General features: G+C 40.8%; 1 protein-coding gene across 26 annotated transcripts in view; it reads left to right on the top strand.

The window, feature by feature from the left end:
- Positions 1-23,937, top strand: part of PTPRF (protein tyrosine phosphatase receptor type F) — a 476,587-nt gene that overhangs the window by 349,066 nt on the left and 103,584 nt on the right. For all 26 annotated transcript variants that reach the window (XM_083619805.1, XM_083619803.1, XM_083619795.1 and 23 more), the window contains exon 6: positions 22,459-22,647. In XM_083619805.1, coding sequence (XP_083475931.1) covers positions 22,459-22,647 — 189 coding nt within the window. The remainder of the gene's footprint in view (positions 1-22,458; positions 22,648-23,937) is intronic.

The following is a 23,937-nucleotide window of genomic DNA, read 5'->3' as shown; positions in this document are numbered from 1 at the left end:
GCTGGTGAAAATGAGCTTGATGCAGCTTTAGCACTAGAAATGACTGAATGTTCAGTGAGACTGTTGAAATGCAGCCTACTATACAAGTGAGGTGATGTGTTGTTGTGCTTGAGAGAGAGGAGCAGAGAGAAAACACATGCTCATCCCCACCCCCACACAAGTGCTAACCCTCATGCGTTTGTTCTGCTGGAAGAGCTGGCAAGGGTAATTTCCCCCCTCCCTTACTTTCCCCTTCCCTTTTCCTCTCAGTGTTATGAATTGTGCTTTGCTGACTTTCACCGCTTCGTAGCAAGAAAGGTCAGGAACCTCATAAACAAGGTGAGGAGAGAGTTGTGGGAATGCAGAGCAGCAGTCCGGGCCACTGATGCTTTCTGACATTAGAGCACTAATGAATGTTCTTGTCATGGTCCCGTGAATATTTCAGGAAACATTCTCCTCCCATCTTTGCTGGGCCTCCTGGTTGCCAAGGTTACCTGACAGGACTTTCCTCAGAGAGAGGTAGCTGCAGGTTGGCTGTTCTCAGCATGCCAGTGAGTGAATTTGCCTGTGAGAATAGCTCAGGGAGAGTTTTCACCTGCATTTCTCTCCCCCGCCCCCCAGGTGCTGCTTTGTCCTTTCGCTTCCCAAGGGAGGGGTGTGTTTTTTATTTTTAATTTTCATTTTACTGTTGGAGTTGGGATCATATTAATTTTGTTTTGCTTGCATAACCTGGACTGTTATCGTGTGACTAATTACTTGCACATTTTCCTTCAGACAGCAAATGGGAGAGATAAAGCTTCAGCAGGTTTATGTGATTTCTGCTTATCAAATTACAGCAATTATTTGAAGAATGGTTTAAAATGGTAGGGAGTAATGAATTTAATGATTTGCTTGCAGCAAAGCCTTCGTGCTGCGTGGAGCTGACAAACAGCCTATGCAGAAACTGACATCAAGCAGACATGATAGCAAGATGCTAGTAACACAGGGAGACCCCAAATGGCCACACTCAAGGCTAAGAGCAAAGGGATGGGTATATTTTGCAGGACTGTTTAATTGTCATTCTCACAAGTCAATTTGTTCCGTCTTTTTCCTTACATAAAATCACCATTGGGGCAGCATAGAGGACCTTTACCCTCTGTTTACTTTTATTTTGCGCATGGGTACTGCACACACAAACACCAAATATTATGAGGTAAATCACTCATCTGATCAGACAGTAGTTTCCCCTGTTTTTCCCATTGTTAAAATTGCTCACAGAAATTTATGGGGGAGTAACACATTGCCAGGGGCAGGTCAGGGAATTCTATAATGTTTGCATCTACCAAGCATTGCCACCTTGTCATGATTGATAGCAAGGACAGACCTGACTTGCTTGTGATTGGACTGTCCACTTGGTATCCAGAGGAGGAAAAAGTTGGAGGTGTCATAGAAGAGGAAGAGGAAGCATTCTCATGGTGTTCCTTTGGGCCAGCTCAGCCCATTGCAGTGGTCACAGGAACATGTGGTCACAGGAGCATGTGCATGAGATAAGAAAAGTGGAACTCTTTCTAGATGCTCAATTTCTTGATTATATGATTTCTGCTGTCCATGAGCACCACAGCACCCAGAGACACACACCCTACCGTGCACTTCCCCAATTTTATTTTTTCCTTAAAAGCACACCCTCATTTTTTGGTTGTTATTTGCTTTTTTACTTTTGTTGTTGTTTGGCTGAGAGGGGGTTGCATGTTGAATGGTGTTAACTATATTTCTCTGGTTTTTTGTCTGTTTGAGTGGTGGTGAGGAATATTGCCAGTTTAGTTTCTGTGAAATGGTATTTTATAGTGCTCATAAGAGTTTCTTAGATTTCCAAATATGCACCTGGGCTGAAAAAGGTTGGGGATCCCAAGTAACAATGTAAGACTTGACCTATAGCCCTGCTCAGTTCCTTGAGGGATCTGCTCTGAATGTCTTTTGAGGTCTTCAGCATGGAGCTACTCATTATCCTTAGGGTAGAGACTATGTTCCCCATCTGTAAAGGGATAAACATTTCCTAGGCTACTAAATGTTTAATTCCTTAATAATCTACTGCATATAAGTATGTTATACCTGCTTCAGTGACCAGTTGTGTGTGCATTTTTAATTATTGTTTCCTGGCAAATGACTCGGAGCCACTCTTCTCCCTGGGAATTCATGAGCTGGACTAAAAGCTCTGTGACTCCCCACCAAGAAATGACAATTTCCTTGGGAAAGAGAGATAGAGTAGCAGCCGATGGAGGGCTTAAATTTGTTCACTTTAAACATTAGGTCAAATACTTGAGGGACACCCCTGAGTCTTTATCAGTGTTGTTTGTCCATCTCCAATTCTGACCCTCATGCTAACCATTTTCTTAAGCATGTGGCTACTGCTTCCTTTTCCTGTCTGCTCAACTTCTCCTGAAGTAGAATTTGCATGTAACATATAGCTGGACCTTGAGGAGTGTGACTTGCTTTCAAAACACTCTTCTTAGCTCCTGTCTGAAGCCTCAGAGTTAGCTTGCTGTCATTACTCGTCTCTTCCTTGCAGAAACCTAATGTGTAAAACTGTAACCATGGGTCGTTGCCTGCCAAGCTCCAGGGAGCTGTCGGCTTCTAGGCTATTCGGCATTTAAAAATGATAGCTCCCATAAAAGTTTATTGGGCAGCCAGCTTCTGGAAGCTATAGCCCCCTCAACTTCGTACTTAAAAGCAGCAGGATCTTATTGGGAGAATCTGTGGGCAGCAAGAAGTCCTCATATGCTGTGCAAGTTGCCAGGTTGGCAAAATGGCATTCAGTGCCCTGCCAATTCTTTTCAGGTGATAGGTAGGAGAAGATTATAAAGTGAGGTGCCCAATGTGGGCTTTCTTGGTATCACCGTTGACATGCAATAGGGAAAAAGCAAGCCACTTTGTGGGTGTGCACAGGAGGTATGAGACATAGAAATTGCAGCATGGCCAAAGAGCAAGAAGAAGCAAAAGCCCAAGCCCCTCAGTGGCAGTATTGGAACAGATGTCCTTCAAGATAGATGTATTGTACACATGTAACTGAGCCCCATTGTTTTGGGGTTTTGGAGGAAGAGTAGACTGTATGTGGGATGGGAATAGGAAAATTGCTTATGCCCTGCAGCATATGATTTCATTACTCTTATTGTTCTTAGCTTTTATAGCTGCAAATGTTATTAGATGTCATAAAATTGTCCAGTCCTTTTAAGTCCAGCCGCAGTATTTGTCTCAATTTGCCAGCACATAAAGAAAAAAACAAAGCCCATCTCAGAAGAAATATGAACTTTTTTTAAAAAAAACAAACCCTAAAATTTGAAACTCGCCCTGAAAGTAATGAATAAGTTGATCTGTAATAATTTGAAAATGCAGTTTGCTTTAGTAAGATACAGCATTACACTACCCTTTTTCACGTAGTCACAATGAAATCTTGTTTATCAAAGCTTACTGATATATTTAAATTTTAATACACCTTATTCTGTTCTATTCTTTTGAGAAAGCTGCTTTGTTTTGATAATTTTCTCAACTTGCAAGTATTATCTGAGACCTAATCTCTTTGTCCCACTTCCCAAAAAGTCGTTCACCATGTAATTTGTTTGGTCATTTTGCATCAGAGAAGGATGCAGTATGGCCGCTTGCTGTTACCAGGACAAGAGCATAGCTGAGATTGTGTAGTTGCAAAGCTAAACAGGGAGTGTGGAAAAGGAGGAAGGATAAGGGCTGGCATCAAGTTCCCTAGCCTTCATATTGGTGATTTTGTTTTCTTCTGCTTTTATTGATCATGTATGTATTCTTTTGAGTTTACAAAATTATTTAGTGATCTTATGTATCCATTCAGCTCTGCAAATGGTGGTGCTTAAAAAATAGTAACTTTTCTAAGACAACTTACTGAGCTTTACTACACTTCACCCCAAGGTGACTACACGTCCATCACTTCCAGGCTGTTTGGCAGGACTACTTGTGGGGGGTGAAATTGATGGAGACTTATTCATTACAAGCTGCTCAGCAGATCACTGATCCATGTGCTGTTGGGCTGTGCCTCTATTTTCTGGGTGGACACATTTCTAATGAACACCTCATGCTTTTCTATTTTGCTTCTGCATAAGGCAACTGTGGTCAAGCTCAATACAAGAGACTCATTATTCAAACTCATTCTCCCTGGTGTTCATAAACCACCAGGGATTGCTTCAGTAAGCTTGTGATACAAATTTCAGTGCCAGATCTGAGATACAGGTGGCCATGTCATTCCCTTCAATACCAGGGAACTTCCACGGGCATCAGTAATGCGCAAAATTGGCTCATGTGATAGGTGTTATGAATCTTCTGGGTTGTCCACATCTGCTATAAATCCAACTTGATAGCTCAGGTGGTGGAGCATAATCTATGGGTCATGGGTTCAAACCCCATGTTGGGCAAAAGATTTCTGCAAAAGCTGGACTAGATGACCCTTGTGGACTCTTCTAACTCTACAATTCTATGATTCTATGAAATAATGGAAGTCTGGCCTTCTGCCTTTCCAATTCCAAAGGAAAGTGGCATGCTGTCATGGTCTAGAGTTCTTAGGCTGCTTGAGGAACAGCCCTTGGTGAGCCGTTACTCCATTAATAGAAAATATAATGCAAATATATGACAAGATGGTATAAGTCTAGATACAAAAGCAATGCATTCTTCTTCTTCTTACCTCAGGGTTCAGACTCATCTCAGGACGTTAACTTTAGAACTGGAAGTATTAGATTTAGGGTAATGCTGTCCATAGTCTTGATCAAGATAGTAGGTAGACTATGGTCTTACAAGACAATGGAGATATCTAAGCTAAATGTTTTTCTCTGTGTATTCTAGGGTTAAAGGTTTAAGAATAGGATTCTCAATCCCTCTTGGTTTGTTCTTTTTCTTTTTCTTCATGAGGGCATTCAAATATTGGTGACTGCTCTGTTACCAGAAATTTGAGTCTATCTAAAAACCAATAAAACTACGAGCTGCATTATAATATAGACTAATATTGGGCATCTTAATATCACATGCAGGTATTCTACCTTGTAAGTTTTTACTCAGAAGTTACTATGCATAAATTCCATTATGTTAATATTTCACTTAATCAGTATTTCCCCAGAAATAGCTATTGAAAGAAAAAAATTGACAAAGCTATTAACTAGAAACACATAACTATTTTTGCACTTCTCTCTGTACACTAGATTTCCTTGTAAAATACTTTTTTTCCATTCACTTACTGAGGGCGTTCACTTGCTGTGGTACCACTGGGATAAATCTTTTCAGTGTCTGGCTCTTATGTATGTCAGTGAGCTAGTTCAGGCACAGTTCTGTTTGAACTTTTGTATATCAAATAGTCAATGAACTTCACTCAAAGTGCTTGCTAACGAAACCACCCTGATTATCTGTGTTCCACCACGCTGTACATCAAACAAGGATCTGAAAGGGAAGGGTGGAACTGTTTCATGCCTTTAAAGACTAGAGAGTAAAGGCTGTGTGACAACCTCCTCTCTAATCTAGGATCTGGATGTGGTTAAAAATCTGATTGCTTACACTTCGGTTTTGATTCGGAAATTTATTAACTGTTCTTCATGTGCATCAAAGTTTACAATGCACCTTAAATGGCTGTGTATCTAAAAGATTAAACTGAATCAAGGACAGAACTATTAAGGTGTGTAGAAATTGTGCATCAAAGTTTAGAATGCACCTTAAATGACTGTTTGCATGAAATATGAAGTTAAATCAAGGGCAAAGCAATTAAGGTGTATAATAATTGAAAGAGGAAATTAATTGTCTTTAATCTGGCATAAATCCCAAGGACTTCTATTAAGAATTCTGGACCTATTTATAATTAGCTAGGCCTCATAATATGCTGGTTTCCAGAGGTTGGAATGATGCTACCATGTACAGATATAAGCCTTCTCTGCCTAAAGTCTTACTGGGTTGAGTGTTTCTAGACACCAGTACACCTCATAATAAATGACATAACATCACTTTGTCATAATTCATAGACACAAACATTTTGTAGCAAATCAGCCTGCTTGGAGGTGGTGATGGCAGCCATTATTTTTGCATGGATTAATGTGGGACTTTCTGCTTGTAGACAAAGTCTTTTTCCATTAAACTTCCATTTGAGTGTGCTGAATGTAAGCATGGTTGTTGGGCAAGTGTGTTGACAATGACCTAGTTTATGTTAGATAGGGCAGAACAAGGCAGGCATTATGTGTTGTGGATTCTGTATTCTGACTGTCACATGGGAGGAACAGGTTAAGTCCTTGTGGTTTTCAGAAAAGAATCAACCCAAACATTACAACATGGAAAAGAATGTAGTGTGTATTACAGTGCTCATTCATCAGCCCTTACATGTAGGTGCAGAATGATAGGCAATGGTTTCTGTGTAGCAATGCTATCGGCTAGTTAATAAGCAGTATTAGAAGGAGAGACAGGAAAATGAAAATCCCTTCTTGAAAACTAGCAGTATGCCATCATGTGATGTTGGATCAGGAAACAGGGATTTTGGGGTATCTCTGCTCTGAGTATTTAGTGAAATCCACTAGATTTTAAGGCTTTCTCTCTCCATGTGCCTAGAAAGTAAAAGTCTGCCCTATTTTTATTATCTAGAGCAGGGTGAGGAGAGCTGCAGGACTAAATTCGTAGCATTAATGCATTTGCATGCACCTTCTCAAGGGGCCAAGTGCTGCCTAATTAGAAGAATTTTGCCTATTGCCCAGGTCAGTGTCTACATAGGCTACTCAGAGGAAATCTCCAGCACATATTCTTACATGGTCGTCCATTTTTGAGCAGCGGAATAGTAGCCTGCAAAATTAATGTTGTGCAGCTGACATGATAGTACACCAATGTAAATAATATCAGAAGTTGCACTTATTTGTGTCTGTGTGAGAAGGTACAATGTGATAGTGGATTTCCTTGTGCTTCAAGTATACAAAGTCCATTGTTTCACCTTATATTGACCCTCATCTTGTTTGCAAATTACCAGCAGGAGGTGGAAGCATTCAAGCAGGGCCAGTCCAGGAGCTTTTGCCACTTCAGACAAAACAAAAAATGTTTCCATCTTTCCATCCGCCATGGCTGCCTCCTCTATGCCCATTTGCCGCAGCTGCCTCTTACCATGCCTGCCTGCCACAGCTGTCTTCTCCACTGCCACCACCTCTTCCTGCACATCCCTCTGTTGCTGACAAGGAGGAGGTGTCAGTGAGCAGGCCTGGAGGAGACTGTAGTGGTGGCAGATGGGCATGGTAATAGGGAGTATTGGGTGGGTAGAGAGGAGGCCGGATCTGCTGGCTGAGGCAAGTGCCAGCTCTGTTTTCATGTTGTCAGAGCTACCCTAGGTCCCAGCTCACAAAGGACCAACGCTGCTCCGTTGTTAAGTATAAAAGTCTTTATTGAAGTTCAGTTTCACTTCCAGAGCCACAGCGCGCAGCCCCATGTCTAAAGTGTCAGACCACTGATGCTCCGTCTGAGTCTCCTCCCCCTTGACACCAATTTAAGATTCTAGCCTTGCTCCACCTTCTCCGCTGCTCCTTCCTCCTCTGGGTCCGCCTGCCCGCCGGGGTTCCGCCCTTTCTAGCCTCTTCTCCCGCTGATTCCCCTGAGCCTTCTCCCTCCCTCCGGCGGGCTTTAGGAGCTGGTTCCCCATCCGGGTCTCCTGCTGTTCCGCGCGCCTGCACATTTGAACTTGGCGCGCGCGCCCAGCCAGCAGCTTTCCTCCTGACCGTTCCACTGCTGCTGTCACTGCTTCCCCCATCGGGGGGGCTAGCTGCAACTGACCTCCCCTCCGTTGGAAGCGTGGTCAGCCCTGACTCCCTCTCTGGAGGAGACACTGCTCCTGACACATGTGACTCCTCCCCCCCACTACGCTCTGGTGGGGAAACTGGTCCCGATCCTCCACTGCTGCTTTGGGGTTCCCCTCTGGCTCCTTGTTTCTGGTGCGTCCCCCCTGGGACCCCCCTTGCCCTGACCATCGGCGCCCCCTTCTGGGAATCTTCTGATTCGCTGGAGAAGCTCATGGAATCTCTCGGGCCACTGTCATACTCCCCTACGCTGCCCTCGGATTCTTCCCCTTCGCTCTCCCAATCCTCTCTCCCTAGTGCTCCTGCTCCTGATTCCCTGACACATGTGTTCAATAGTCCTGAAGAGTTGTATAGGTGATGGACCGAAGATGCAGTAGTAGTCTAATTCGTTTAGTGTTGCGTGCTACACTGTTGTATTGTGGGGCTGTGGAAAGTATACACTTCATGTGTTGCTTTCGTTATTTTGCCAGAAAGAGAAGCAGACATTCAAACCCTCAAGAATCTAGAACTGATCTGAGACTTCTTTCTCTCAATAATAATTTCAGTGCCAAAGACATATACTGACTTTAAAATCTGAGGGAGAAGCAATTATATTCTGTAAGAAAAATGAATCCCCTTAACTCTCTTATTTGACTGAATACCGCATACAGTATCTCTGAGACTCCCACAGTGTGTTGATTGAATTTAGGGAGCATTTCATCATTGAAAAGTTAAAGAGAAGCACCCTTCTGTCTGTGCCCTAAAATGAGAAATACCTGTCCTGCCGAATGGTTTGATGTTTTGTTGATGAAAACACTGGCAGCCTTTGGATGGGTGGAGGAGCATTTTTCACTTCTACGAGCATCGGCATGTGCAGCATCAGCAGAAATACAGGAAATACAATTTTGAAGTGTTGTGTTGGAATTTTTGTTGATCTGCTGTATTGGGTTTGTATTGATGCACACACAAAGGAGGGGAAGAAATAGCCTGATCCCAAGATTCTGGCATGATTCCACTGTCAACCTGCTGCTTGTTTGAAATGTTATTTTTAATTCATGAGGTGTTTGTTTTAAAGCCCTGTCTGAAATTACTAACCACAGATTTTTACAGTGCATGTTTCAAAAAACTAGATGGTGTTTCAGTGCTGTGGATAAAGACTGAGATCCCAGTACCTAATATTTTGGTTAACAAACTCCTCCCAGTAAACTCTGATCAGTTACACCAAGCGAATATTATAAAGCATCACTTGTTAAGATTATTACTTTATTTATGCTTGTATCCAGATCACTGGCTTCCTATTTGCATGTCTCTCTGCCATGACTATGTAGCCTTTGCAAGGTGGTTAAGATGACCAAAGACCAGTGCCTAAATTTCAGCAGGAGTCGCAAGATCATCATTGCATATTATCAGTTTAGGGGTACTCTCCTTTTCCTACTCATATTGATATACTGCCCTCAATGAGGCAAAACTTAGGTTCACAAAATGTTTAGGGGGCATGCATACCCCTGCGTACCCCCAGAAAAAAAGCATTGCATATTATAGATGTTTCTCTTACGGTTAAGAGAGAAAGCAAATTTATAGACTTGGCTCTTTAAAAAATAATTTGCATTTGATTTCACATCTATTTTTTTAACAGCAAAATAATAGTAGTTTTCTCTGACTTACACCCCTTACCCAGTATCAAAAATATTGCCATAGCAGAACCAGAATCCTAATATTTTATATTTTGCTGAACTGGCTAACTAAGACTGCAATCCTAACCTCACTTAACCGAGGGTAGGTCTTACTGAATTCAATAGTACATGATTAGGGCTGTGTTGAAGTTTGCTCCTACCCAGTAAATTATTCTGCTGTGATTCTTACTCATTCATAGATTCAGCTTATGCTAGGTGGTGTACTTAAAAGCTCTGGGTTCGTGGAAGTTTTGCTAGACCCATATTTGATCCTGGATACCCAGATTACATTCTATTGCTGGAGAGAGTAGATCAGGCCATGATGGCATACGGTATATCTAAGTTACAAGGGGCTGCCTTTGAAAAGTTTCTGGGAAATTCACATTGTAAAAAATGTAGCACCCAGATTGATGGCTACAGCTGAGTTTTGAGAACATATCAGCTCACTATTCAAACGGTATTGGTTCCCGAAATTTCTCTTGTAGTGTAAGAAGCAAACATCGTAAGGCTATCAGCCTTCACAGCCTAAATTCCATTTGAATGGCAAATATGACCATAGATTATTCAGTTAATTGGATAATCAGCCTGGTTTACATAATTCTGCTGAAGGTGAAGCTATCATAAGATGAACATTAATTCCTGAAAATCAACCCAAACTGATCATGTCCCAAACCTATCAGAGGCAGCTAGTGACCCAAATCTTCTCTCTATCCTTTCCTGTAGCTCAGAGTAGAAACAGTTAGACTTTAAATCCACTTGAGTGACAACAGGAATGCTTAATGTTAATATGGGGCCAAACTTTTAGATATTCAGAAGATTGATGCTGTCAGATTAATGTATTTCCTACATCATTTTTCATGTGTTAAGCATAAACTAGACTCAAATGGATCAAAATCAATGATCCATTAATTTTAATAGCAGGTTACATTAATGTTATATGGAAATGCTTTATTGATTATGTTGCTAAAAATGAAAATCTCTATACTAATAGTATATCACACCAGTGCAGATGAACAAGTCAGAAAATCCATGATAAATTAGCAGAGAAGTTAGAAAATAGAATTTAGAAGTCGCCAAAGCAATTCCTTTTCCACAAACATTGGCTATTTTACTTTTATGAATAGGTTTTTTAAATGCTCTGATGGTTTTGTCACAATGATAGTCACATACAAACTGAATTAAAATTGCTTCAAGTGTTGGGGCTTCTCATGGCAAATATATTACTTTAAATTCTTGCTTTGTGTGATGTGTTCTGGGCATTATTTCGAGCTGGTTATAACATAATTTAGTTCTCACAGTTACATGTGGAAATCAGATGAGTCCTAAAGAACTTGGAAACTTGCCGCTATTTTTTGGCATTTCTGTTGGTTTCTAATAAATGTATTGCTCAACTAGATTTTTTAAAGGGTTTTGCTTTTCTCATGGACCAACATGACTACTTTTTGTTTTTATGTCCCTTGGAGAATACCAAATCTAGCTCTTCAGGGCAGCATCTACAACTAGAGTAAGGCAATTTATTACCAACTGAAAATAAACTTTGGATTGGACAGCTTTATCCCTGCTAACCATTTGACTCTATGTTTTTTGATACTGTATGTTTTGTTTTTGTCCATTACACCTTCAAAACTAATCTCTAGTTTTGATAATGCTGCTATATTTGTCTTTTATTCTGCTAATTAGGAACTTATGTGTTCATTTAAGGTGTTGGACAGATCTAGGTAACACCTGGAGTTTTGTTTTCAAAAATAGGAAGTAGTTATTGCTTTTTTTAAATCACAGAAACCTAGTATGTAACCTCATATCTGCAGTCCTTATCAGAGACTTATTCAGCCTGCAATCTATTATCTTGGAAATGAGTTTACAAGCTGACCTTAAGACTACAATATCCAGCCTAATTTTGGTTCTTGTTTTTTCCTTCCCCATACCTACATTGTGTATCATATTTCCTAATGAATAGTTCTGCTACTATTATATGACATTTTTATTAGTCCTGTGATGAATATATTGCCCTGTTGTGGATTTTGGATTTTTTACCAAAACCACTACATTTGCTTTTTATGGGTTATCTCTGTTCAAAAGATAAGCCTACAAATGGAACCTTAGATTGGGTTTTAAAATAGACAGTCATCTAGGTGAGTAAGAATCACCTTCAAGCACCAGTCAAGAAAGCTTCCAGCTGATGTTGTGCTACAAATCACTTCCTAGGGCACTGAAGATCTGGAGAAGTTTGTGGATTTATTTCCAGGCATTCTAGATCACTGTTGTATTCTGTCTATGATCATCTGTGGAAAGTTAAATGGATAATCCATTCCAGTGCAGTTTTGCTACATATGTGTACTCTTTCACTACCAAATGTCATATGAATGCAAAATTTTGCAACTAGTTCAGAATTGGTACAACTGCATACTTTTATTTTAAGAAGTTCACCTTTGAGTACATCCCACTTATATTACAAAAACTGCCCTCTCAAGTTTAAGAGAAGTAGCAAAGCTGTCCTGATGAATTTTGCTTACACTTTCACTGTCTCACATATAAGCATATGCATATCCTAATTGTTTGTAACTTGTCTATTGCTGGATGATTTGCAGGAAAGCAGAAATTTAGGATATATCAAGTGGATCCTGAAAAGGTAGCATGGGTAGTTCTGATATAATACTTCCATATGTATTCTTTCTGTGGAATCATGATTTCTTTTAACTATGGTTTGTTCAGACAAGCAAACGAGCCATGGCTGGTTTCTCCAAAGCTTGGTTTGTTTTCCAGTTGTTCTTGCCTCACGCCCCTGTAGCTTGGCAAGTATCTATAGTAGGGTGGTCAAACAATACATGCTTAAGCAAGACTGTTGTGTTAGGACAAAACACCAAGCCATAGTAAAAAGAAGTGTGGTTGGTATCTGTCTGTCTTGGGAGACAATGGAAGAGTGCGCCTTCGGGAGCGAAGTCAAATTGTTGGATAGTTACAGCGCCTGCTGGAACGATATGAGAAAGTCATGCTTTGTTGCAGCTGGGGCAGATGAATGCAGCTGATGCAAGTGTACCATGGCACTTCTTCTTGCTGCACTGCTCCCAGCAGTTACTCCTCCTCTGGTCACTTCTGTTCATAAATAAGCAGCACAGAACCACAGCTTCACATTGTGATTTGTTACCAGAAAACAAACCATGGTTAGTCTGCTGGGCTCGGTTCCAACACTGGAACAAACCACACTGTAGCTGAACAAGCCATGAATTAGTCTAATGTATAAACCAGGCCACTGTCAACTTTATAAACCAAATTTATGCATAATATTGCATCTAAAGGAGATTTCTGCATTAAAGTATATAAAAGCATGAATAGCTCCCAATCATTTATTTTGCAGGAGGACAGACATAAGTAATATTAAGAATTTCTCTAACTTCTGTTTTCCTTGTGTATTCATCCAACCAATCATTTTAATGAAACAGTGTGATTTCATATATTTTCTTTTAAAAATATTTTTAATTAAAACCACAAGAACAGAAGTTGGCCTTTCTGAAAATCAATTACTACATAAATACTTCATTCAGTTGCCTAATAGTAAACTAATATTAAACAAACCTAAACTGTATGTTTGTCTTTTGGTGTGTAGAAAAGCTGGGGGTCTGAAATGTTGTGAGTCTGTGTTGTGCTGCATAATTCTGTTGACATGTTTGTAACAATGGGAAAGAGGAAAGCCTCTGCCTTGCCTGATGGCAAAAAAGGTGAAATAGGAGAGCTGAAATTAGTACCGACATACTTGCTTGCTGTCCCTAGAGCTTCTGCTGCCTCTTAGAAGAGCAGCTATATCAGATAATGAAAAATAGAGGCTCACCAGCCAGTCAAACTCCACGGTTGAAAAGGTATCAGAGGTTTATAAATTTTAGATAATTAATAATCCAGTATTATCCACTGCTGGATAATTAATATTCAGTAGTTAATGCTACTAATTAATATCCAGCAGTTAATACTACTAATAAGGTTAAATAGCAGTTTCCTGGCAGTGAAGATAACACTCTCCTTTTGCTAGATTTTGATGATGATTTCCTTGGCTAGATCATAGCTCTACTGCTTTGTAGAGGGGAGGGGCAGATGAAATACAAATCTGGTAATGTAAAAATAGTATTCATAACCTCAAGAGAATGAACAGCCACAGGTGATTTGTCTAGTATTTCTCTTGACAGTTTGCCAGAAGGCTATTACCCTCTTGTTGCATATGGGGGTCTTAGAAAATACTGCAATAAATATTTGATACACAGAGCATAGAGCTGGAAGAAATTTGTTGAGAGAGAGGATTAGCAGATGTCGCTCATTTTCACGCTTATAACTTGATACTACACAGTGATTTGTAATTAGAGGGTTAAGATGGATTAGCTTGAATGAAAATGAAATTCAAACTGCAGAAAGTCTATATGAGCAAGCAGGAATGAAGATGCAGCCTCATAGTGCAACAGCACAAGATTTGAACTTGATATGCTATAGTGCAAGGCTATATTATTCAGTTAAATAATGTGATATATATTTATTATTTCATTTATCTACCACTCTTCATAACAATATGACAGCATGGTTTACAAATAGAACCAAATACAGAACCATATCAGTCAGTAAGAACAATCTTAAAATCTGCTCCAAACAACAGTGGGATAATATTTTGATTTATTACATTTATATACCACCTTTATTTCCCAAAGGATATCAAGGTGGTGTACATGGTTCTCCTCCTCCCCATTTCATCCTCACAACAACCCTGTGAGGTAGGCTAGACTAAGAGATGGTGGCTGACCCAAGGTCACCTAGTGAGCTTCATGGCTGACTGGAGATTCAAACCTTGCTCTCTTTCTCCCAGGTCCTAGTCCAACATTCTAATCCTTATGCCACACTGGCTCTCTTAATATGACTAATCAACCATTCAGTAAATCAAAGGTCTCAAGGACCAGTGTGAAACAACTTTAAAAGTCCCACTTGAATAAGTGCATCTTAAGTAACAAGTGAAACTGAAATAAAAATGATACCTGACACACCTACAGAGATAGGGAGTTCCATAAAGAGGGTGCCACAGCAGAGAAGGCGCTAGCTTGGGACACTGCTCCTCAGACTTAGCCTATAGGTAGCAACACAAGAAGCCCTTGGCCAGTGATCTGAATTGTCAAGCTGGCACATACCAGGAGAGGTAGTCGGTCAGGTACTTGAGCCCCAAGCCATTATTGTCAGCATCAATACTATGAAGTCAGCTCAGTACCTAAAAGGCAGATTCTGGGGAATATGACTAATTTAGCATGCCATTGAACTGAGCAGTGATGTTGTTATTACCCTCTGGCCCCATTTACTACAGGCAAGGCCCAAAAGTTGTCCATGAGGGAATGTAACCATTGGGCAGAAAATTATTTCCCACTCCTGTCTTATGGCTTCCCATTTTTCATCTAGGAACATTAAAATTGCCTCCTTGTTGAGTCAACCTGTCCATTATATTTTTGTCCAGAATATGACCAGAATTGAATGCTGCAGTAGAAAAGCACGAGACAATTATAGTGCGAGCCATTTCCTACCATCTAGAGAATTAGTTTAGGGGCACTTAAAAGACTAAGGGTGTATTTCCTATTAACAACCTCGTCTTCTTTTGATTTGCCAATTTGTTCTTTATTGGTGTTGGATTTTTTATATATATTTTTTAAATGCAATAAGCCTTTAGAAGTTTGGGCTGACTCAGATGATTTTTGTGTGTGTGAACAGTTATGCTTTAGGTATTTTTCAGGTACCAAATATTTGTTTATGTTCTGCTCTTGTCTGTTGTTTCATGTGGTTAAATTCCCTAGAGATGATCCTCTTAAAAGCTTCTTATTTCCCTGAGAATGGAACATTTTAAAAATGTACCTTCGGTGTGTCCCTTCAGAGTGCCACATCACAGTCTGTTGGCGGGGCTGCCATTAGAAGCTGCTATGTATTTCTGTTGCTAGGAGTAACCTGAATTATTTGCCTTCCTCATGGTTGATGCTAAGTTGTTTTTGAAGTCCTTGTTTTATGGACCTCTCCTTTTGGTTCTTGGGTACTCTTGAGGTGTGCTTGGCTTTGGCAGGAACAGGCCCTCACTTTCCCCCACAAGTCCATAGTATATCACCTACGCATGCATTGCTTGCTTTACTACACTTCCCTGCCAACATGTGCTAATATTATTTTTTAAGAGTCATTGTTCTCACCCCTGCAAATTGTTCATAGAAATCTCTTAGTTCAGTTGTAGTCATGCCTGACCAGCACTGGACCTCTTGCCGCATAAACTGTAGTCATTCCTCTGGCCCTTGATCTGCTCTACTGCTCTTGATTGCCTGGCCTTAATTGAGCAACAGCATCATGTCACCAGCTTAAGGCTATATATTCAGCAAACAGAAGGAGTGGAGTGTAATGTGTGTTGGCATCTTAGAAGCTTGAACCTCCCATTAACAAATGTTTTTGTTACTCAAAATGTTATAAATTACCATATTTTTCGCCCTATAGGACGCACTTTTTCCCCTCCAAAAATGAAGGGGAAATGTGTGTGCGTGCTATGGGGCAAATACAGGCTTCAGGAAGCTCTGCGCAACCCTCGGGAGCCCGGCGCGAAGCCGCGCTGGGCTCCCAAAGGTTGCGCAGAGCTGCCTGCCCTCCCCGGCTCCGCACAGCTCTGCGCAACCCTCCGGAGCCCGTGCCAAGCCACGCTGGGCTCCCAAAGGTTGCGCAGAGCTGCGTGCATTCCAAAGCCTCGGGCGCGCTGAAGAGCGTGCCCGGGCTTCACGCAGCTCTCCGCAAGCCTGGGGAGACCGGCGTGGCTCCCTAGGCTTGCGGATAGCAGGCTGTTCTGGGGGCTGGGGTCGGGGGAAGCTCGGGCTTCCCCCGCGCCAGCCCCGTGCCTGGGGGGGGGAAATAATTTTTTATTTACGCGGTGCGTCCTATGGGGTGAAAAATATGGTATCTCATTTATCTAGAGCATCATAACTTATTTTCTGTTAAAACATTCAGAGTGGTATACAAACGATCAAAACAAAACAAAACAAATGGTAAGTATAAAAAGCAACAGTAATAACATACCATTCTAATTAAACTAAAAATGCTCCGTAACAAAATATTCAGAAGCTTGTGGGAAAACAGAAAGGCACTTAAGCTTGGCTGCAATCCTCAGAAGGTTGTTCTAAATCTTAGTGTGAGCACATGTAGATCTTCACTAAGTACTGTAGATTTTATCTAGAGAATAACTTCCCTAACTTGATATAAAGGAATATGAAGCTGAATATGGAGGGAAAGCATGTCATAAGGTGTTCATTCATTCATTCATTCACCTGGAAAGTTAGCCCATCTAGGAGAAGGAAAACTCTGATCCTAAAGCCTTGCGGGGTATCTTTGGGAGAAGAAAAGATGGAATAAACCCTTCACAAATCTAGAGTGGAGTCCCTAGGACGGTTGGATGGTGCCTTGTATGCCTCCTTCTGGCAACTCGTGTAGCCAAGCTGGTGTCAAATGTATTGCTCTGCTTTCCTTTGGATCACATCAGTGAGGCCAAAAGTGGAATTGTATTGTTTGGGCAGCGGCCTCCATAAACACTGCTCAGACTTGCGCCCTGGGAAGGTCACTTTTGTGCTTCTAATGCAGCCGTTTGTCATCACCCCCAGAGGAGCTCTCTCTCGACAGATGGATACCAATAACAACAATATATTTTGAGTGAATATGTTGATAATGATAAATATTCTGTGCAATTTCTTTAAAAATATTCTGCACAAGTATGGAATCAATATGGTATATAGCACAAAACTTGGAAGCCTGCAAATGTGTAGGCAGTGTTTGAGGGGAGCATTTTGACAGTTGTGTGACAAGCAGAAAGGAAACAGTACAGCTTTTCCTGACATGGTGTGAAGAGATAGGGAAATGGCACCTGGCAAATGCCTCTTATGCTGCTTTTAAATGCCTAGTTTTATCGCACTCCTATCTCCCCTAATTCTCAGTCTGTTATCCACACCCCGTGTTCTTTTCCTACTGTCCTGTCACGGCAAAGTGGCACTATCCATTGTCATTTATCAACCCTTTCCATATTAGGCCTTCTCAGGTCCGTAGTACCCTCACTTATCTTTTTGGAGTAATTAAAAATGAATGCAAGTGGAACTTAAAAAAAAAGAAAAGTAATTTTTTGGCCTTTAAGTCCTACTAAGCATGTGACGACTACAGCACAGATCCTTTTAGAAAGGTCTTCGCACAAACTGATAAATGTAGTTTTTTTCCAGACTAATGAGGAAAACCACCCAGGGGAAAAATACTTGGCTCAAAAATTTCAGACATGAAAGTTAATTGTTTAAATTTTTGAGATAGTCAGGCATTTTCTTGAGTCTACCTCCTACCTTCCTCCTTGGGTTTTTAGTTCTTAATTTATTTCTCTTGCATCTTGATAGCTTAAATACTCAAAATAATGACCTTTTTCCTTATTCTGATTTGCATCATGCCTGCCAATATAAAGATGAGCTGATTGCTATGGTATGATTGACCCGTTATTTGTGAGAGCCTGAAGTATATTCACAGTGTGCCTACTGGTCTGTCATTGTTTTTTCATGTAATTACTTTGGGTTGTGTCTAGTGCTAGCCCTACTCAGTATATACTCATTAAAACTAATGAACATGACTACCTTAGGTTCATTCATTTCATTGAGTCTGCACTCAAGTAGGACTAGTTCTGACTACAACTTTTTGTCTTTCATCTAAATGCATTCAAAGGATTAACCCAGATTTTCTGATGTTGATGCATAATATCTGAGTAGCGGTATTAAAGAGTCTCCAAATTGTTATGCATATTGCGGTTTTTCATACCGTATGTCCATAAACAGTTTCTACACTATAGTATGATAGGTATTTTGGAACTACAAAAATGTGGGATTGTTTATTAATGAAGCATCCTATAGGACAGAATATATAACTAACCTTCAGAGTCCAGAATGAACCTGGACCTTGTATAATATTACCAGCTGTGAATATTCAGAAATTTTCTCTTATTCCTAATCAGAAAAATGTCCAAAGAGCTCATTTGGGATTGCATTATTTATCTTGGGGAATCTGAAACTGATTTTTGAAATCTGAATAAATTTGTTGCATACTACTAAAATTAGTATTACTAGATACTAACACCCATGAGGAATAATGAGGAGCTTGGGGAGGGGGGAGAGTAAAAAAATCCCCTCCCACTTCATGGTGCTTAAGTTTTCATGTTCAGAACACCCTTGAGTTAGCCACAAACCTCCCCTTCTTTTTGAACTTCTTGTTTAAAACGAAGTCTAGAGATGTGTACCTCACCCTATTTCTTTCCCCATCCAGTTCACCCAATTCTAATTAAACCTCCAATGCATGCTTGTGCACGCACCCATTCACACACCAGTTTGTGCTACAAAAGGGGCTATGAAACCCTAACAATTTAAAGCAGCATTGTGGAACATCTTGGGTGTACCTGCAGAATAAGTCCACTGGCCTTTCCTCAGGCCCGCTCGCCCCCCCCAGCCCCCTGTCACCTGGACAGTACAGCACACAGCATGGAAGAAAAGCAAGCTGCCCATGGAGGAAAAGATCACACTCCATGGGCAATTGGCAGCATTTCTGCACTGCATGTTGAGAAATTTTTAAACCCCTGAAGATGTATCCAATGTGTAAGGAAGGGTTATGGGCTGTCGGTCCACATTTTCTTAGAGGTGTGGAGTCTTTATTGGTTAAGCAGAGAACTCTTTTCCTCTTAGCACAAAAAGAAACTGAGAAAGTGTGAAAAATGCCCATAAATATGTTTGCAGTTTTCTTTAACATTTTTGAAAGAGGATTGTGATAAATGTGCTTACATAAATGGGATTTTTGTGGAGGAGGGAATTCACAGGTACCCATTTGTAATGACCTGCAAGGCTTTTGTACCTGGGTCAAAACAGTCTAACAGGCATCTGTCACATCATGGTGCTTGCTCTTGACTAATGTTCTCTATTAATGAAAATGAAGAAACACAATTGGCAGATCATTCAGGTATGGGTAAGAACTGTCACTCAGATTGAAAATAATTGCATCCACAGTAGAGATCGCAATAATAGTTTCCAGAAGTCTTTGTTTAAAAACAGAAATGTGTTTCTTTCCTTACTGCCAAAGAACAACACCACCAAGAGCAAGAGTTCTCTGGCCTCCTCCTAATTTCACCTTTCAGAATCCAGGTTCAGATGTACGGATGCAATAGCAAATTAATTTAAAGAGAATATGATTCCATCCCAGTCTTTTGATTTCCAATTGAACCATACAACTGTTTATGTGGCAGCAATATGGTAAACCCATTACCACTTGATAAATTTTGTGCTGCAACTAGTCTTGTGGGTGCTTTGGCACATGGGTGTAGAATTGAATCCAGTTTGTGGGCCTGACCTTTACCTCCCCTTCTATTCCAGATCCAGTTTAAGAGGTGGGTGTGGCTCACGTCTCCTATCTTCTTGTAATGACTTCACTAAGCTAGCCAGGACAATTTGTATGCCTGTCCCACACCAGATGTCCTATCTGACGTCAGGTGTACAGCAGATGGGCATAGCTTGGCCAAATCAACCTAGCGGGTCAAATGGAGAGGCCTGGTGGGCCTATTGAAGCCTGTGGACTGGAGGTTCCCCCACTGCTGCTTTAGTAGGTCCTCATTACATGTTGAGTTCCTTATGTTCCAGCTCAACTCTTCTTCTTTCTGAGCTTTCCAACAGGTGGTATGAGAGATGTCAGTGAACTCACGAAGCTAATCACTGCCAGAAATTAGGAAAGACCACTTGAGGCAGTTTCACTTCATCTCCAACATCTTGCTTAAAATGTTCACATGAAACATCCCTTAGTCATGAACAGCAGTATTGTAGAAAGAGCTTAATTTGGTGGGGGGGGGCATGTGTAATGCTTATTTTGCATCGCTTTGTCCTGCTTAGCTGTCACTGCCATGAGTAAGTCCTGATAACATGTATTTTCTCTACTACAGCTTGAAATTGCAACATTGGACTACGTTAATTCACTGGGTCTTTGCTTCGTGTATTCTCACATACAAACTGGGAAAGACTGCAAAAGGCTTAGAGATTAAATTTGATCACTTGGAGGGTTTGGCCTCCCTGGATTAACCACCTATTTTATATTGCAGGCAGCAAAGGTGCAGCTGTAATTCAGGCACACTTGGCTAGTTCCAAAAGACTGTTTTTGTTTGCTATTCTTTGTGTATGCCTTTGCAAGCTAAGCTGTGTCTCGTGATACTCTTCTATATCCCTGCTTTTGTTTAATTTTGTACTGTAGAGGAGTGTGTGTTGTGGTTGTATTGGTGCTGCTGTTTCTTGTTTTTGAATGCTAGCTTTGGTGTCTTTCCAGTTAAGCTCTGTGTACCTTTTGTCTTTGAAAATCAATGGAGAGCAAATAAAAAAGAACTAGTTTTCAGTGTACCTTTTGCACAAAAACCCTTTTATGTTTGCTAGTGAAGAGGCGGTTTCTCGGGATGCCAGACTTTGCATACAAGAAATGGCTTGGGCTCTTATTAAGCTTCAGTTGCTTTTTTTTTTTGGTATTTCTTTTGAAAATTATAGATACCCACCATAGCCCCTTAACTCTGCGAAGTCAGAAACCAGATTCATTTCAATGTTCTCTCATGCTATAGAATATGGAAAAAGTAGTGTCTGCAAAGTGGATTTTTGACAAGATAGCAGACAAGGACGCCTGATAAAATGTGAATATTTTATTTGCACAATTTTGCATTGCCCTGTAAATAGGTTGACCATTCAGAGATAAGCAGAATAGAGAAGGCTGGAGGGACTAAAATGTTATGCAAATCATGAATATGCAGATTGGACATAGGAAGTTAACATGAAGGACAGAAGTATAAAACACTTAGACTTTGTTCATACAACACTTTAAACCGTACTTCAACTAAATGTTGCTTTAAATGTGAACACACAGCATGTCCTGGTGCATGCTGCTAAAATCACAGACCATTTGCTCTTCTTCTACCCACCATGTGGGAAGGAAGAGTAGAATGCTTGACTGTGTAGTCTATAAAAGCACAGGTTTGTCTTAATCCAGTAGGAAGGAATGATTTCCGTAGCTCAAATATCCAGATAAGAACACCAGCTGATGTGGGACTGGCTGGTAAGAAGAGATCTAACACTCTAGTTTTGCTTAAGTATCTGCAAACAAAAGGATGACATGAGAATAAATGAGGTTCTAGTATTTTAAGAAGCTTTTAAATGGTGTTCTGACTTTTCTCATATATTTGTCTGTCTTGCTTGCAACTCATGTTTAGCAGAGAACAGTACATCTTGCCTAAGATGTGAGGAAATGTGCTGAGCTTAGGAGATATTTGCTGAAGTGCTGCTCTGGAGCATTTGGGGGTTTTCTGTACAGGCCTCATAATGGCCTCAGCTACACTTACCTGTAAGGGTAGTACAGCTACTGCAGATAGAATTACCTTTTTCTCTCACTGCTGAATTTTCTTTTTTCAAACTGTTCATCATAGTGATACTTTCATCTTATAATAGAGCAGTAAGCCACGGCAGGGTGTACATTGCTCATTTTCTGCACGCCTCAGGTATCTTCAATTGCCTGGGAGAGTTTCTGGCAGCTTCTTAATGTGCACCCTGGCATGGATTGGTGCAATTGCTTTGGCTTGTTAATTTTACATTCATTTGTTCATCATAGTCATTTAATAATCATATGTGCCTTTGGAAGATCAGGACAACATGGGGAAAATTCACTGAAAACTGAAATGAAAAATACTTGTCAGAGATTTGAGCTGCCTCTTCACTATTTTTGCTGTGTTTATTGCTTTAGAGTCATATATACAATCATATATTGTTTGAATGGGTGAGCTGCTGTGGAATCATGGACTCACCCCAATCTACATACAATTGCATGATCAAGCTTAGGAAAATAGGTTTGCCAGAGGAGTCACCTGTGCACAGCACTGATTGGCTGGTGCTTGCAATATTGCAAACCAATTTCCTGTTTTGGAATTTTGTCCCATTGCTACCTGTTAACATGATTCTCTTTCTATTGTGTTTCAGAGAACCAGATCCCATCTGGCTTTCCAACCATAGACATGGGTCCACAGCTCAAGGTAGTAGAGAAGGCCCGCACTGCTACAATGCTCTGTGCTGCCAGCGGTAACCCTGACCCTGAAATATCCTGGTTCAAAGACTTTCTTCCTGTGGACACAGCCACTAGCAATGGCAGAATCAAACAGCTCCGTTCAGGTAAAACAATAAAGTCTTCTCATTTCCTGACCCGACTCCACCCCAAATCTTTCTCTACAGGAAGCAACTGTGGTATTTTGTACCTAGATTGTGGGGTTCACTTTTTCACCCAACTTCTGCTACGTTTAAAACATTGTGTGATATGAAGAAAGGTTTGGGATTTGGGTGAGAGAGTAGATTTCAATAGTTAGGATATTTGTCCTTGTTAACTGAAGAAGCAGAGCCTTTTGAACATGCTTTCTTGTGTCCCATGAGCAAAGGAGATTTCTTATCCATGACCCGGTAGCATATTGGATCAGAAATATATCACTCCAATTCCAATATAGGTTCCTGCTTTCAGGATAGTAAAACACATGTCACTAGTTGTTCCACTTAGACCAACAGTCTGACAAAAAACATTTTGATTCATGAATAGTTACTCAGTTGGGCCAAAGACAGAAGCTCTTAGCCAGTTTCCAAAATGTGGAAAATCTGGATTTCTAAAATGCACAGGACATTCTTGAACAGAAATCTTCCCTGCTGCAGAAATTTTCCCCATTAAATGAGAAAATTATAAGAATGAAGGTTGGGGAATGATGGGAGGCAGCCTACTCACCCAGTGGCTTCATACGTTCTACAATTCTGCCTCTTTTGGTAACAGGGAAACTCTTCATATAGCCATGGTGCCAGAGCACAGTGTGGATAGGAAGTGAGGATGGTCCTTTTGAGGGAGAGAGAGAGATTGTGATTGGGATATCTGCCCCATTCTAATGAGCGTACATGCCCATTAGCTGGCCTCTGATAACTACTTGTATGCAAAACTACTACCCCCTGCAAGCAATGTAACTCATGTGTGGTAGTGGTCGTGGCTCTTAAATTGATATATATCAGATTCTGCAGAAATGAGTTTATAATTAGCTCCTTGCTGACACCTGTGAGACCTCAGTCTTGCAGTAAGCTCCCCCGCATATAGAGCAGTGAACACTAATTACACTGATAAATTTACAGTTTATATAATTTCACAGTGACCTTTAGCGTAATCTCAATATGTTTGGGCTGAAAGAAAATATCACCCTCGTTAATTTAACTTGAAAGGCACTAAGCAGGCAGCATTAGGGAAGTGCATCCATGGATACTTGCTCTTCATACTTACTAAATCAGCATCCTCATCTAGGAGGATTGCAGATGAGCTGGGCAACCCTTAGGCACATGCTGGGCTCTCAACAACATTCACATCATGTGCACTCGCCTGCTGCTGAGCAAGCTTCAGGGAGGAAAAACCTGAGTTTAAAAACAAAACGTGTTCAGCAC

This window comes from Podarcis filfolensis (genome assembly GCF_964270895.1).
Source record: "Podarcis filfolensis genome assembly, chromosome: 6".
Classification (NCBI taxonomy): Eukaryota; Metazoa; Chordata; class Lepidosauria; order Squamata; family Lacertidae; genus Podarcis; species Podarcis filfolensis.
This window is presented reverse-complemented; position numbering and strand designations above follow the sequence as displayed.